The 13,887-nt window shown below is 52.9% G+C and overlaps 1 protein-coding gene across 1 annotated transcript in view; it reads left to right on the top strand.

The window, feature by feature from the left end:
* gpaa1 (glycosylphosphatidylinositol anchor attachment 1) overlaps positions 1-13,591 on the top strand; it is a 54,219-nt gene extending 40,628 nt beyond the window's left edge. The window contains exons 8-13 of the mRNA XM_063044685.1: positions 1,966-2,162; positions 2,415-2,568; positions 5,889-5,951; positions 8,870-9,066; positions 9,589-9,759; positions 12,501-13,591. Coding sequence (XP_062900755.1) covers positions 1,966-2,162; positions 2,415-2,568; positions 5,889-5,951; positions 8,870-9,066; positions 9,589-9,759; positions 12,501-12,744 — 1,026 coding nt within the window. The 3' untranslated portion in view covers positions 12,745-13,591. The remainder of the gene's footprint in view (positions 1-1,965; positions 2,163-2,414; positions 2,569-5,888; positions 5,952-8,869; positions 9,067-9,588; positions 9,760-12,500) is intronic.
* Positions 13,592-13,887: the final 296 nt, after the last annotated feature.

Genomic DNA, 13,887 nt, shown 5'->3' on the forward strand with positions numbered 1-13,887 from the left:
GGGATCCTGCTGGATATCTCTGGTCTCTCGTGTCTACAACTTTTCACTAGATGATCAGTGATACTCCCCACTCCTGCAAACTGAAGGAGAGGCAAGGAGCCAGGATGTGGGTGACCATCCCACATTGACAAACAATCTCTCAATCCAGAGGGAGGATGTTTATCAGGATTGTCAATTGACCACTCCGCTCCTCGGTTCCCAACCTTTTTTTTAATGCCACAGACCCCTACCATTCCCCGAGGGGTCCGTTGACACCAGTTTGGGAACCCCTGCCGTGAATAAAACACAGAACAGGACAGCAAAGGAGCAAGACATTGAAAAGTTCACAGTAAATTTGTTGTCAACTTCCATAAATGTCACCATATACTATCCTGAGATTAGTTTCCTTGTTAGTATTCCCAGTAAATATAAAGAAAGCCAATAGAATCAAGGACAAGCAATCCATGTGCAAAAGACAGCAAACTGTGCAATTACATCCAGGAAATAAATTCAAAAACAGGCCTTTCAGCCCTTTGTGCCTCTGCAGTTTCTGAGATACTCAAACCACCCGGTCTGGCACCAACAATCATTCCTCAGTCAAAGTACCTTGGATCACGTTTCTTCCCCATTCTGATGTTTGGTCTGAACCTCTTGACCATGTCTGCATGCTTTTGTGCATTGAGTTGCTGCCACCTGATTGGCTGATTAGATATTGGATTATGAGCAGGTGTGCAGGTATAGTTGATAAAGTGGGTACTGAGAGTAAATCTGCCTGTATTTATCTTGTACACCTCTATCACATCCCTCCTATAGTGGGACAACCGGAACTGAACTCAGTGTTCCAAGTGTGGTCTGACAGGGTTTCATTGAAGTTTGATTGAAACGTTTTACAGCAAGGATTTTTATGCATGGACCCTTACCGTTAACCCAGTGGTCCGTGTCCTCAGGTTGGGAGCCCCTGTTTTAGAGGGATTTAGGCCAAACACCGGCAAATAGGACAAACATAGATGGCAATCTTAGTCATGGTGAAAGATTTGTGCCGAATGTTCTGTTTCCATGTTGCTCTGTAGTTGCGGCCTGACTTGCTGAGTGCTTCCAGAAGCTTGTACCTTCTGCGAATACAGATTTGGTGTAAATTTCCATTCATGTGACCATAGACACAGGAGCAGAATCTGGCCATTTGGCCCATCGAGTCTACGCCACCATTCCATCATGGCTGATTTATTATCCCTCTCAACCCTTCTCCTCATAACCTTTGATGCCCTGACTAATCAAGAATCTATCAACCTCTGCATTAAAGATACCCAACAACTTCTAAGGTAATGAATTCCACAGATTCACCACTCTCTGGCTAAAGAAATTCTTCATCTCTGTTCTAAGGGGATGTCCCTCTATTCTGAGGCTGTGCCCTCTGCTCGAGGACTCCCTCACTAAAGGAAACATCCTCTCCACATCCACTCTATCTAGGCCTTTCACAAAGGACAACAAAATATCTTGGCAAAAGAGTAAGTCCAGTGCATCGTGACATAGGAGCAATTTGGCCATTCATCCCATCAAGTCTGCTCTGACATTTCATCATGGCTGATTTATTATCCCTCTCAACCCCATTCTCCTGCCTTCTCCCTGTAACCCTTAACTCCATTACCAATCAAGAGTCTACCAATCTCCGTCTTAAATAAATCCAATGAATTCCATAGATTCACCAGCCACTGGTGAAAACCCTTCTTCCTCACATCCAACTGGGTGTTCCTCTATTCTGAGGTTGTGCCTTCTGGTCCTAGACTCCCCCACGATAGGAAACATCCTCTTCATGTCCACTCTACCTAGGTCTTTCAGAAAGGACAAAGAAAAGCAGGCAAAAGATTGAATAGGGAACGTTTGAAACTGGTGAATTTTCCATCCCAGTCTCCACACAGTGGCTTTGTTCGGACATTGGCTGATGGGTGCTGCGTGTGGCTGGACTGACGACTGTTGTCTGTGTTACAGCTGCCGAGGTCGGACGGGGACTCGCTGGACGGGTACCTACACTCTCTGCACACCATGCTCCTGATGGTGCTGAAGCAGGGCTCTGGCAAGCCCCAGGGAGACCACGGCCTCTTCCTGCGCTACCACATCGAAGCGGTCACCATCCGTGGGATCAACAGCTTCCGCCAGTACAAGTTCGACATGGTCACCGTCGGCAAGTGAGTGTCCCGACAGGCTCGATCCTCGCTGCGTAAGGCTGTGCAACAGTGATGATCCTACAGTCAGTGACGGGGCGATGGTGCAGACGGTGACGGGGACAGGGATGACGGTACGGACTGTGGTATGGGGTAACAGTCAGTGATGGGGAGTGGTAGTTACTAGTGACAGAATGGTTGTTCACCATTACACACAGTTGCCGATGCCTGTGCAGTTGCCAGCCCGGTGTAACGGCAGGTGCCTTGTGTCCACAGGGTGTTCGAGGGGATCGTGCGGAAGCTGAACAACCTGCTGGAGCGACTCCACCAGTCGTACTTCTTCTACCTGCTGCCCTCTCTCACCCGCTTCGCCTCCATTGGGTACTACATGCCTGCTTTCGTTTTCCTCCTCTTCATCCTGCTGCTGAGAATATCCTTTCACCAGTCTTGTCCGAAACCCCCTCTCCTCGAGCCCCGTGTCGTGCCGAGCTGCTGGCCAAACGCAAGGCACGTGGACCACTGTCGATGTGCCCTTAATAATGTCTTGCGGGATGAGATTGAGCTCACAGATTGTGGGCCAGCGCTCCCCAAAACCTGTCCATCAGCTACAGGGCACGAGTTACAAGTGTGATGGGACACTGCCCGCTGCCTTCGGTGAGTGGGACTCTGACAACACCCAGGAACCATTACCAGTATCAGCAGCGAGAGCAGGTAAACGGGAGGATATCACAGAGAGAGCAGATAAACGAGACAATATCACAGAGAGAGCAGATAAACGACACAATATCACAGAGAGAGCAGATAAACGGGACGATATCACAGAGAGAGCAGTTAAACGACACAATATCACAGAGAGAGCAGATAAAGGACACAATATCACAGAGAGAGCAGATAAACGACACAATATCACAGAGAGAGCAGATAAAGGACACAATATCACAGAGAGAGCAGATAAAGGACACAATATCACAGAGAGAGCAGATAAACGACACAATATCACAGAGAGAGCAGATAAAGGACACAATATCACAGAGAGAGCAGATAAACGACACAATATCACAGAGAGAGCAGATAAAGGACACAATATCACAGAGAGAGCAGATAAACGACACTATCACAGAGAGAGCAGATAAATGACACAATATCACAGAGAGAGCAGATAAACGGGACAATATCACAGAGAGAGAAGATAAACGGGACAATATCACAGAGAAAGCAGATAAACGACACAACATGACAGAGAGAGCAGACAAATGGGACAATATCACAGAGAGCAGATAAAGGACACAATATCACAGTGAGAGCAGATAAACGACACAATATCACAGAGAGAGCAGATAAACGACACAATATCAGAGAGAGAGCAGATAAACGGGACGATATCACAGAGAGCAGATAAACGACACAATATCACAGAGAGAGCAGATAAACGACACAATATCACAGAGAGAGCAGATAAACGACACAATATCACAGAGAGAGCAGATAAACAGGACAATATCACAGAGAGAGCAGATAAACAGGACAATATCACAGAGAGGAGATAAACGGGACAATATCATAGAGAGAGCAGATAAACGGGATGATATCACAGAGAGAGCAGATAAACGACACAACATGACAGAGAGAGCAGACAAACGGGACAATATCACAGAGAGAGGAGATAAACGGGACGATATCACAGAGAGCAGATAAAGGACACAATATCACAGTGAGAGCAGATAAACGACACAATATCACAGAGAGAGCAGATAAACGACACAATATCACAGAGAGAGCAGATAAACAGGACAATATCACAGAGAGGAGATAAACGGGACAATATCACAGAGAGAGCAGATAAACGGGACAATATCACAGAGAGAGCAGATAAATGACACAATATCACAGAGAGCAAATAAACGGGATGATATCACAGAGAGAGCAGATAAACGACACAATATCACAGAGAGAGCAGATAAACAGCACAATATCACAGAGCAGAGAAACGACACAATATCACAGAGAGAGCAGATAAACGACACAATATCACAGAGAGAGCAGGTAAACGACACAATATCACAGAGAGAGCAGATAAACGGGACAATATCACAGAGAGAGCAGATAAACGACACAATATCACAGAGAGCAAATAAACGGGATGATATCACAGAGAGAGCAGATAAATGACACAATATCACAGAGAGAGCAGATAAACAGGACAATATCACAGAGAGAGCAGATAAAAGACACAATATCACAGAGAGAGCAGGTAAATGACACAATCAGAGAGAGCAGATAAATGACACAATATCACAGAGAGAGCAGATAAACAGCACCATATCACAGAGAGAGCAGATAAACGACACAATATCACAGAGAGAGCAGATAAACGACAATATCACAGAGAGAGCAGATAAACGACAATATCACAGAGAGAGCAGATAAACATCAGGGAGCGATAGGTGGGGGAGGGAAAGATATGCTTGCTGGTGGGATCCCGTAGGAGATGGCGGAAGTTGCGGAGAATTATTTGCTGGTCGTGGATGCTGTGAGGTTGTAGGTGAGGACAAGGGGAACCTCATCCCTGGTAGGGTGGCGGGAGGATGGGGTAAAAGTAGACGTTCACGAAATGGAAATGTGTTTGAGGGATACAAGAAATATTGTAGACACAGGAAATGCTGCAGGTGCTGGAATTGTTGAGCAACACACACACAGAATGCTCGAGGAACTCACTCACTTAGAGATGTAGCACAGTTACAGGCCCTTCCCGTGTAGGGAGCCCAATTACCCCGTGTGACCCCCTAACCCATACTGTAACCGTCCCAATTACCCCGTGTGACCCCCTAACCCATACCGTAACCGTCCCAATTACCCCGTGTGACCCCCAACCCATACCGTAACCATTCCAATTACCCCGTGTGACCCCCTAACCCATACCGTAACAGGCCCAATTACCCCGTGTGACCCCTTAACCCATACCGTAACAGGCCCAATTACCCCGTGTGACCCCTTAACCCATACCGTAACAAGCCCACTTACCCCGTGTGACCCCTTAACCCATACCGTAACAGGCCCAATTACCCCATGTGACCCCTTAACCCATACCGTAACAGGCCCAATTACCCCGTGTGACCCCTTAACCCATACCGTAACAAGCCCACTTACCCCGTGTGACCCCTTAACCCATACCGTAACAGGCCCAATTATCCCGTGTGACCCCTTAACCCATACCGTAACCGGCCCAATTACCCCGTGTGACCCCTTAACCCATACCGTAACCGGCCCAATTACCCCGTGTGACCCCTTAACCCATACCGTAACAGGCCCAATTACCCCGTGTGACCCCTTAACCTTTCATCTTGAGAATGTGGGATGAAACCAGAGCACCCAGAGGAAACCCACGCAGTCACAGGGAGAACGTACAAGCTCGGTACAGGCCGTGCCAGGGTCACTGGTGCTGAAATAGCATGAGGCTAACTGCTAATTAATGTGCTGCTTTCGGTTAGAGGGGGATCTGAGGGGGTTAGCATCTGGAAGCCTGAGGGCTGGGGGAGACAGAGCCCCTCATACTGAAACGAGCACTGAGGAGGGTATTGGGGAATGCCAGGGAATGAGATTGGAGTTAGTGGGCCCAAGGACCTGTTTGGGTGCTGTTACACTCTGATACCCCAGAGGAGTGGATCAGCTGCGGAATTGCGGGAGTGTCCTGTGGAGGGGAGAGGCCACTGTCCAGTCCCGAGACGAATGTTTTCCTGAATGCATATTCACGCTCTCGACTTGTGGATCAAACTCTCAAAGGTGCCTGTGTGCCCCACCGAGGCTGTGGAGGAGGTATGGCAAACAGACCGACTACCAGTCCTGAGCATTTCCAAATGCTCAACACTCCCCATACCTCCCCAGTGACGGTCCTGAAACAGGGGCTGGCAACAAGCACACTGAGGTGGGGGATCACACCGCGGGAGGGGTGGTACCGGGGGAGGGTCACACTGTGGGAGGGGCGGTACTGAGGGAGGGTCACACTGTGGGAGGGGCGGTACTGAGGGAGGGTCACACTGAGGGAGGGGTGGTACCGAGGGAGGGTCACACTGAGGGAGGGTCACGCTGTGGGGGGGTGGTACCGAGGGAGGGTCGCGCTGCGGGAGGGGTGGTACCGAAGGAGGGTCACACCGCGAGAGGGGTGGTACCGAGGGAGGGTCACACCGTGGGAGGTTTGGTACCGAGGGAGGGTCACACCGTGGGAGGGGTGGTACCGAGGGAGGGTCACACTGTGGGAGGGGTGGTACCGAGGGAGGGTCACACTGTGGGAGGGGTGGTACTGAGGGGGGGGTGTCACACTGTGGGGGGGTGGTACCGAGGGAGGGTCACACCGTGGGAGGGGTGGTACCGAGGGAGGGTCACACTGTGGGAGGGGTGGTACCGAGGGAGGGTCACACTGTGCGAGGGGCAGTACTGACGTCACCGAGGGGTGTGTTTTTGGCCCTGAGTCGGGGGGTTAAAGGTGGGGAGGGGTTTTATGCAGGTTGAGCTGGTGCTGGGCCCTGTGCAGTTGGTAATCCTCTCTGACGCCCACCCCCATCTCCCTGACAAGGCCTCATTCCCCTATCTGCACTCCATCGGCGAGGTGTGTTCGAAAATAACCCCGGTATGGTCCAGGCCCCCCCAGAGCTGTAGGATAGCCCTGTCGTACAGGGGCCCTCAGCTGGGAGACATCTCCAGAACACGTGGCCTCTGGGCCAGTGACCGGCAGCATGACGAGGAGGCCGTGTAGGGAAATGGACGCCTTCGTTTGAGACTGCGCACTGGGAGTGCATACTCCCTTGGGAGGGGCAAAGCCCCGTGACACAGGGTCACCTGCGGGTACCGGGTCACCAGTGGGATTGGTCTCACAGATTGTTGCCCCAATTGAGGTCCAATACCGAGCGCAGGAGCGTCTAAGAGAGCTGGGGGAACCGCGGATCACCATCCCATCCAGCTGATCTCGGAGTGATTCCTAAGGGGTGAGGAGGGAGGGGACTCTCCCAGTGTTGTTTGCAGGAAGGGGGTGAGGGTGTCGAGCTGGAAATGACCCAGCAAGCTCGTGCCCGGGATGTGGCAGGTTCTCTGGATCCAGAGGTGGAGGGGCTTCCCTCTGTCACTGGTCCTGGGGACGGGGTAGGGCCAGTGGTCGTGTCTACAGTGAGGGTGAGGAGTGAGGGATAGGGTCTACAGTGAGGGTGAGGAGGGAGGGATGGGGTCTACAGTGAGGGTGAGGAGTGAGGGATGGGGTCGACAGTGAGGGTGAGGAGGGAGGGATGGGGTCTACAGTGAGGGTGAGGAGGGAGGGATGGGGTCTACAGTGAGGGTGAGGAGTGAGGTGGTCACATCAGCTGTCGATGATGACTACCTGGAGGGGGATGAGAGCGTTGGACCCAGTGAGGGGGAAGAGGGGGACATTTTTGAAGCCGAGATGGCTGAATTCCTCGACCCCAGCACCGAGTCACAGCCTGTCTCTCTGGAGGAGATCTGACAGTTCTTACGGGATTACTGAAAGAAACCTTTAAAGCCCAGTTGGCCACTGATCACTGGTCGGGTCTGAGAGGGGTTGTCCAGTCGATCCGCGTGATCCTCCAATCGAAGGGGAGGGGAGCTGAGGTGACCTGTGAGGATCGGCGTCAGTTCAAGAGGCTCCTGGAGTCCCTGGAGAGGGTCACAGGGTGAAGGGAGGAGAGGGCTCGAAGGAGAGCTCCGATCCTTCGTCCAGGAGCTCTGGTGAGGGGTCTCAGTAAAATGCACCATGAAGCTGAGTGTTGTGACCCTTAACATCAATGGCGGTAGATTCCACCATCTCTCTGTCCTCTGGGACGGGAGATATGCGGTGAGCAAATGCACCTTGTCAATGCACGTCCCTGAGACCGGCCCGGTGCAGATGTGCCTGTTCCATGAGCTGTCTTGAACGCTAGGGCCCGTAGACCATCGCGAGTGCATCATCATGGGGGCTGATTTCAATTGCACCCTGGAGGAGAGGGATCACACTGGTCCTCAGAGTGGCCAGGCATCAGTCAGAAAGCTTCGACTTGGTGGATGTGTGGTGGAGCCTTTCCCGGACCTCTCTGCTTTCTCAAGGAGGTGAAGAGGGGGTGGGGGCTCGCGGGCTGACCAACTCTATATCTCCTGGGTGTCGGCCGGATGCGTGTTTGGACCAACACCTGGTGTGGACGGAGCTGAAGGCGCTGCCCGCACGGGTGGGACCCTCAGGTTGTGACTGTACTCAGTCCCACACTCCTCACCTACGGGCACCCGGTTCGGAAGGGGCGGGGTGACAGGAGGATCTCCTGGGCCTGCCTGAGGTGGCCATTCACGGGTCTAGGTGGCAGAAGGTGGAGGGTGCTGCTCGGGCCAACTGCCTGCCCTTTTCCAAGGATATGTCTGTGCCCGGCTGTCCTTGGAGAGGGAGCACGCGGTCGCAATGGGCACATTGGGGGATTTCCGGGAGCGATGGGCCCCACAGGGTATTGACTGTTTTATAGACAATAGTGATCATATTTCAATTTGAATTTATTCACTATCTTGTAAATATTGAACATTTTACTTTGTGTAAATAGAGTTGTATAGTTTTGTGAAAAACAAGGGCAGCATGGGAGGTCTGCACTGTACCCTGCCCATGGGGTTCTGGTTCAGAGTCAAGTTTCTGGGGTCAGGACTGGACTGACAGTCTCTCCACACTCCCTCCCCCTACGGTCACTCCTCACTGTCCTGTCATTTGCCCACAGGAGCCGAGGCCTGGCTTCCTGAGCACCATGACGCCCATCTTCATCTGCCACGCCATGGGGCTGGCACTCTACTATGTGCCCCTGCTGTGCCAGGGCACAGCCACTGACCACTTCCCCGTGTCCGAGACCGAAGCCGTGGTCCTCACTTCCATCGCCATCTACGTGGCTGGTCTGGCCCTGCCCCACAATACACAGAGGTATGCAGCCATGAGCAGTCGGTGTGAGTGCTGAGAGTGAGAGGTGAGTGTGTACAGAGTGTGAGAGGAGAGTATGTAGAGAGTCAGAGGTGAGTGTGTACAGAGTGAGACGAGTGTACAGAGAGAGAGAGAAAGAGATGAGTGTGTACAGATAGTGTGAGGTGAGTGTGTAGAGAGTGTGAGAAGTGGGGGTGGGCAGTGAGTTGGGCTGGATAGCGTGGGCAGTGGGCAGAGGGATGGCGTGGGCGGTGGGTTGGTGTAGACAACGTGGGCAGAGGGTTGGGTCCAGATGACGTGGGCAGTGGGTTGGGCCGGTTGGTGTGGGCAGTGGGTTGGGACGGATGGCGTGGCCAGTGGATTGGTGTTGATGTGTGGGCAGTGAGTTAGTGCAGATGGTGTAGGCACTGGGTTGGCGTCAATGGCCTGGGCAGTTTGGTGTGGGCAGTGGGTTAGTTCAGTAGGTGTGAGTGGTGGGCATCCCTTGACCATGGTGACTCAGTTTATCGTGTTGATCACCCCCAGGGCTCTGCCGATGGAGCTGACGGAGCGGGGTTGGATGACCCTGAAGCTGATCGCCATCCTGTACCTGGCCCTTCTCCTCGGCAGCATCTCCCTCATCAACTTCTCTCTGGGCTTCATCCTGGCCGTCAGCCTGATCCCTGCTGCCGCTGTGGTCCAGCCCGCACCCTACAAGTGAGCACCACCGTGGGTGGAGGCGGGGGGTGGGGGGGTGACAGTGAACTCCTAATCAGCTAACACCGGCTCCACAGGCTGCATTCCAACAGAGTGAGAGGTGACTTGATCGAGTGGACATCCAAAGACAAAGTGGCTAATACCAGGGGGCATAATTTTAAGGTGATTGGTGGGAGGTCCAGGGGGATGTCAGCCGTAGGTTGTTTTTAACACAGAGACTGGTGGGTGCATGGAACACTGCCAGGGTGGCAGGAGAGGTGGATATACTAGGGACATTTGGGAAACTGAGAAAGGCACATACAGGAGACGGTAGAGAAAGGGAGGCCGACATAGGAGGGAAGGGTTAGGTTGATCTCAGAGTAGGTTTAAAGATTGGTACAGCATCATGGACCAAAAAGGCCTGTCCTTGAGCAACACACAAAATTCCCCAGGAACTCCATGGATCAGGCAGTATCTGTTGAGAATAAACGGTTGCCGTTTTGAGTTTATCAGGACTGCAGGACAGCATGAAACATTGACCCTTTATTCCTCTCCACTTGCTGAATTCCTCCAGCATTGCTCTGATAAATGTGGGGTGTTGCAGTCTGGTTAAACACACCAGGGTTGGACATGGACAGTGGTCGGCAGGAATCTGGGGAGAACAGAGGGTCCTTGGGGTACAGGTACATGGTTCCCTAAAGGTGTTGACAGAAGTGAACAGAGGCACACTGGCCTTCATCGGTCGGGGTTTGAGTGTGAGGCTCTGTTGTTCAGGGTTGACTGTGGATGTTGTGTCCTAGCTGTCAACGTACGCAAGCCTGGGTAGTACGATACGGAGAGCAGACTGTTGCCCGTGTAGCTGGCTCTCCCTCACCACGCAGCTGATGAACCCAAAGAGCGGCAGAAACTGATACAGTTTGGCACCAGCGGCGACGCGGGTGTTGATAGTCAGCACTGAACTCAGTGTTTCCGCCGGGCTTAGTAGCTAAGCCACACGTGAAGGCCAGGAGCGGGAATGGTTGTCAGAGGCTGTTAGAGATTCACACCATTTGGGAGCATTTAATAGGTCGTGGGAGCTTGTCCCCATTACCCCCACCCCCAGCTATAACAACCTTAAGGAATCGATTTTTGAGTGCTTGAGATGTTATAGGATGTTGGTGAGGCCACGTCCGGATCTCTCTGGGAGCCCTCCTATAGGAACAACACTGAAGTAGAGACGGAGGACATTGTTACCTGGACTGGTGGGCTTGAGTTGTAGGAAGAGACTGGACACTACGCTAGCCCAAGGGTGACCTTCACCAGCCAGGCTTCCTTCAGCTTGCTTCTGACTCTTAAACGTGACGCCCGGCCCCGAAAGGATTGCAGATTCCACCAGCACCAGGTCACCACTGGATCTGATCTAATGACAGGACTTGGGGTAGGAAGCTCCCACCGCTCTGCCGTGGTTGGAGTGTTCTTCCTGTGAACTCTTCAGGGACAGCAAGTCAGGTATGGTTCCTGTGGTGGTGGAGTCTTGAACTAGAGGGCACGGACTCAGGGGGCGTCCCTTTCAGGTAGAGATGAGGAGGTATTTCCTTAGCCAGAGGGTGTTGAATGTGTGCAGTTCATTGCCACGGACGGCTGTGAAGGACTAGTCATTGGGTATATCTAAAATGGAGTTTGATAGGTTCCTGATTAGCCAGCGTGTGAAAGGTTACAGGGAGAAGGCAGGAGAATGGGGATGACAGGGATAATAAATCAGCCATGATGGAATGGCAGAATAGACTCGATGGGACGGATGAAGTCAAGGCCAAAGGTCAGACCAGCAGTGATCTTATACAGCAGGGTCGAGGGTGGATTGGGCACTGGCTGGTCTCTCATGTTCTCACACTCTCTTCCCCTCCCTGTATCGCTGACCCTTCCTCACTTCACTCACTGTCTCTCTGAATCTCTTCTTCCTCCATCTCATTTCTCTTAATCCCTCTCTGCATCTCTCTTTCGCTCTGTCACTGTGTCTGCAACCCACTCCGTTGTGCTCTCTCGTTCTCTCACTGTATCGTTCTGTATCCGTCTCTCTGTATCTCCCTCTTGCTTTCTCTCTGTCGCTTTGTCACTTTATCTCTCTGGAACTCACTCTATTGCACTATCTCCATCTCTCATACCCTCTCTCTGGATCTCTGTCTCTGGGTGGGGAGGGGCACTGCTCTCTAACTCTCTGGGTGGGGAGGTCACTGCTCTGTCTCTGGGGGTGGAGTTTACCTGGCAATTATTAGTGATTCTACAATGGTCCCTCTCCCTTGTGCACACCCACATCCATCCCCATCCCTCACCCACCCCTTGTCCTTCCCCTTCCCCATTCCCCTCTTTTCCCTCCTCCCCCACCATCTCTCACCCATCCCCCCTCCCTACAACCTCCTCTCTTCTTCTTTCCTCCCCACTACCCCTCTTCTTTCGTCTCTCCACTCATCCCATCTTCCCACTCCACTCTCCTCTACTGCTGCATTTGTCTTCCCTCACTCTTGAACCTCCCCTCATCTCTTTCCCCTCACCCTTTTACTCCCACTCTCTCCTTTCTTCCCCACTACCCCTTCTTCCTCTCCTTTGACTCCCCTCCTCTTTCATCGTCCTGTATTTCCCCTCCCATCTCTTCTCTCCCCGCCTCCCACCTCTCCCCTCCCTCCTCCTCTCCCCTCCCTCCTCCTCTCCTCTCCCCTCCCTCTCTGCTCTCTCCCCTCCCTCCCTCCTCCTCTCCTCTCTCCCCTCCCTCTCTGCTCTCTCCCCAGGGTGTTGAACGCACTGTTGCTGGTGTTCCTCTCCCCGCCCATGGTGGTCATTCTCTGCATCTACCTGTATCACGAGCTGTCCGAGTACCCGGTCACCGTCCTCGAGTGCTGGCAGCTCTTCCTGCAGGCCGTGGCCGAGGCCATTCTCGACCACCACCTCTACGGTTCCATTGTCTACCCATTCCTGGCCCTGCTCGTCTACCCGTGCTGGCTCCTGCTCTGGAACGTTGTCTTCTGGAAGTGACGGAGGCCCCGCCACCCCCAGCAAATGTGACAGGAACTCTCACCCTGTGGAGTGCCACAGGGTTCCCTCACCCCCTCCGTCACCGTGGGCTGGGGGCAGAATGGCTGCTGATAGAGCGGTGGGGTCCGGACACACGGAGGGTACGTCAGAGTTGGCTGGGAGGGGTGAGGGCCAATGGGAGCTGGGAAGAGGGGTGAGGGGGAGAGAGGGGGACGGAGATGACACTGGCATGTTAAAAGTGGTTGGGAGGGAGAGCTTTGGAAAAAGGGGGTTGCCTGCAGTGGTGGGAGGAGAGATGAGATGAAAAGGGAAGCGTACGGAGGAGGTGAGGAGAAATGAGTTGGGGGGGAGAGTTCAGGGGAAAGAAGATACATCTGGGGGGTATCTGTGATGGTTTGGGGGGGTGGACGAGTCACAAAGGGGCTGTCAATGATTGCCGGGCCAGAGGAATGGGTAGTTTGGGAAAAAGGCGGGGAGAGACAACATAGAGTGGGTGTTGGTGGTGGTGGAGATGAGACACTAGAGAGGGATTTTCAGAGGTGGTTGGGTGTGGGGAAGACAGTAGAGAGGGTGTAGGGTCCCTCTTTTATGGCAGCGGAGATTATGGAGGGAGGGGAGCGAGTGAAATGGGAGGGTTCTGCACTCGTCGGTCTCTCTGGATCTCAGTCACTGCAGGATGACGGATTCAGATCCCACTCAGCGCCAGGGGTGGAGAGAGTCCAATCGAGTCACTGGATGTTTATGTTATGTCAAAGTCTCCCCCTTTTCACTCCAGTTTGTGAAAAAGAAGTCAGGAGCATTAAAGGTGAAACACAAAATAAAAAATTACCTGTATCCTTTTTCTTGTTTGGAGTTATAAAACAGACAGCTAAACAGCCCTCCCTCCAATATAGAATGTAGCCCACAGAGACCCACCCTCCATATCACCCCTCCACAGTGTGACCCTCCCTCAGTACCACCCCTCCCACAGTGTGACCCTCGGTACCTCGCCCCCCCCACAGTGTGACCCTCGGTACCTCCCCCTCCACAGTGTGACCCTCCCTCGGTACCACCCCTCCACAGTGTGACCCACCCTCCGTATCACCGCTCCAAAGTGTGACCCTCCCTCGGTACCACCCCTCCCACAGTGTGACACTCCCTCAG

Source organism: Mobula hypostoma, chromosome 3, assembly GCF_963921235.1.
Source record: "Mobula hypostoma chromosome 3, sMobHyp1.1, whole genome shotgun sequence".
Classification (NCBI taxonomy): Eukaryota; Metazoa; Chordata; class Chondrichthyes; order Myliobatiformes; family Myliobatidae; genus Mobula; species Mobula hypostoma.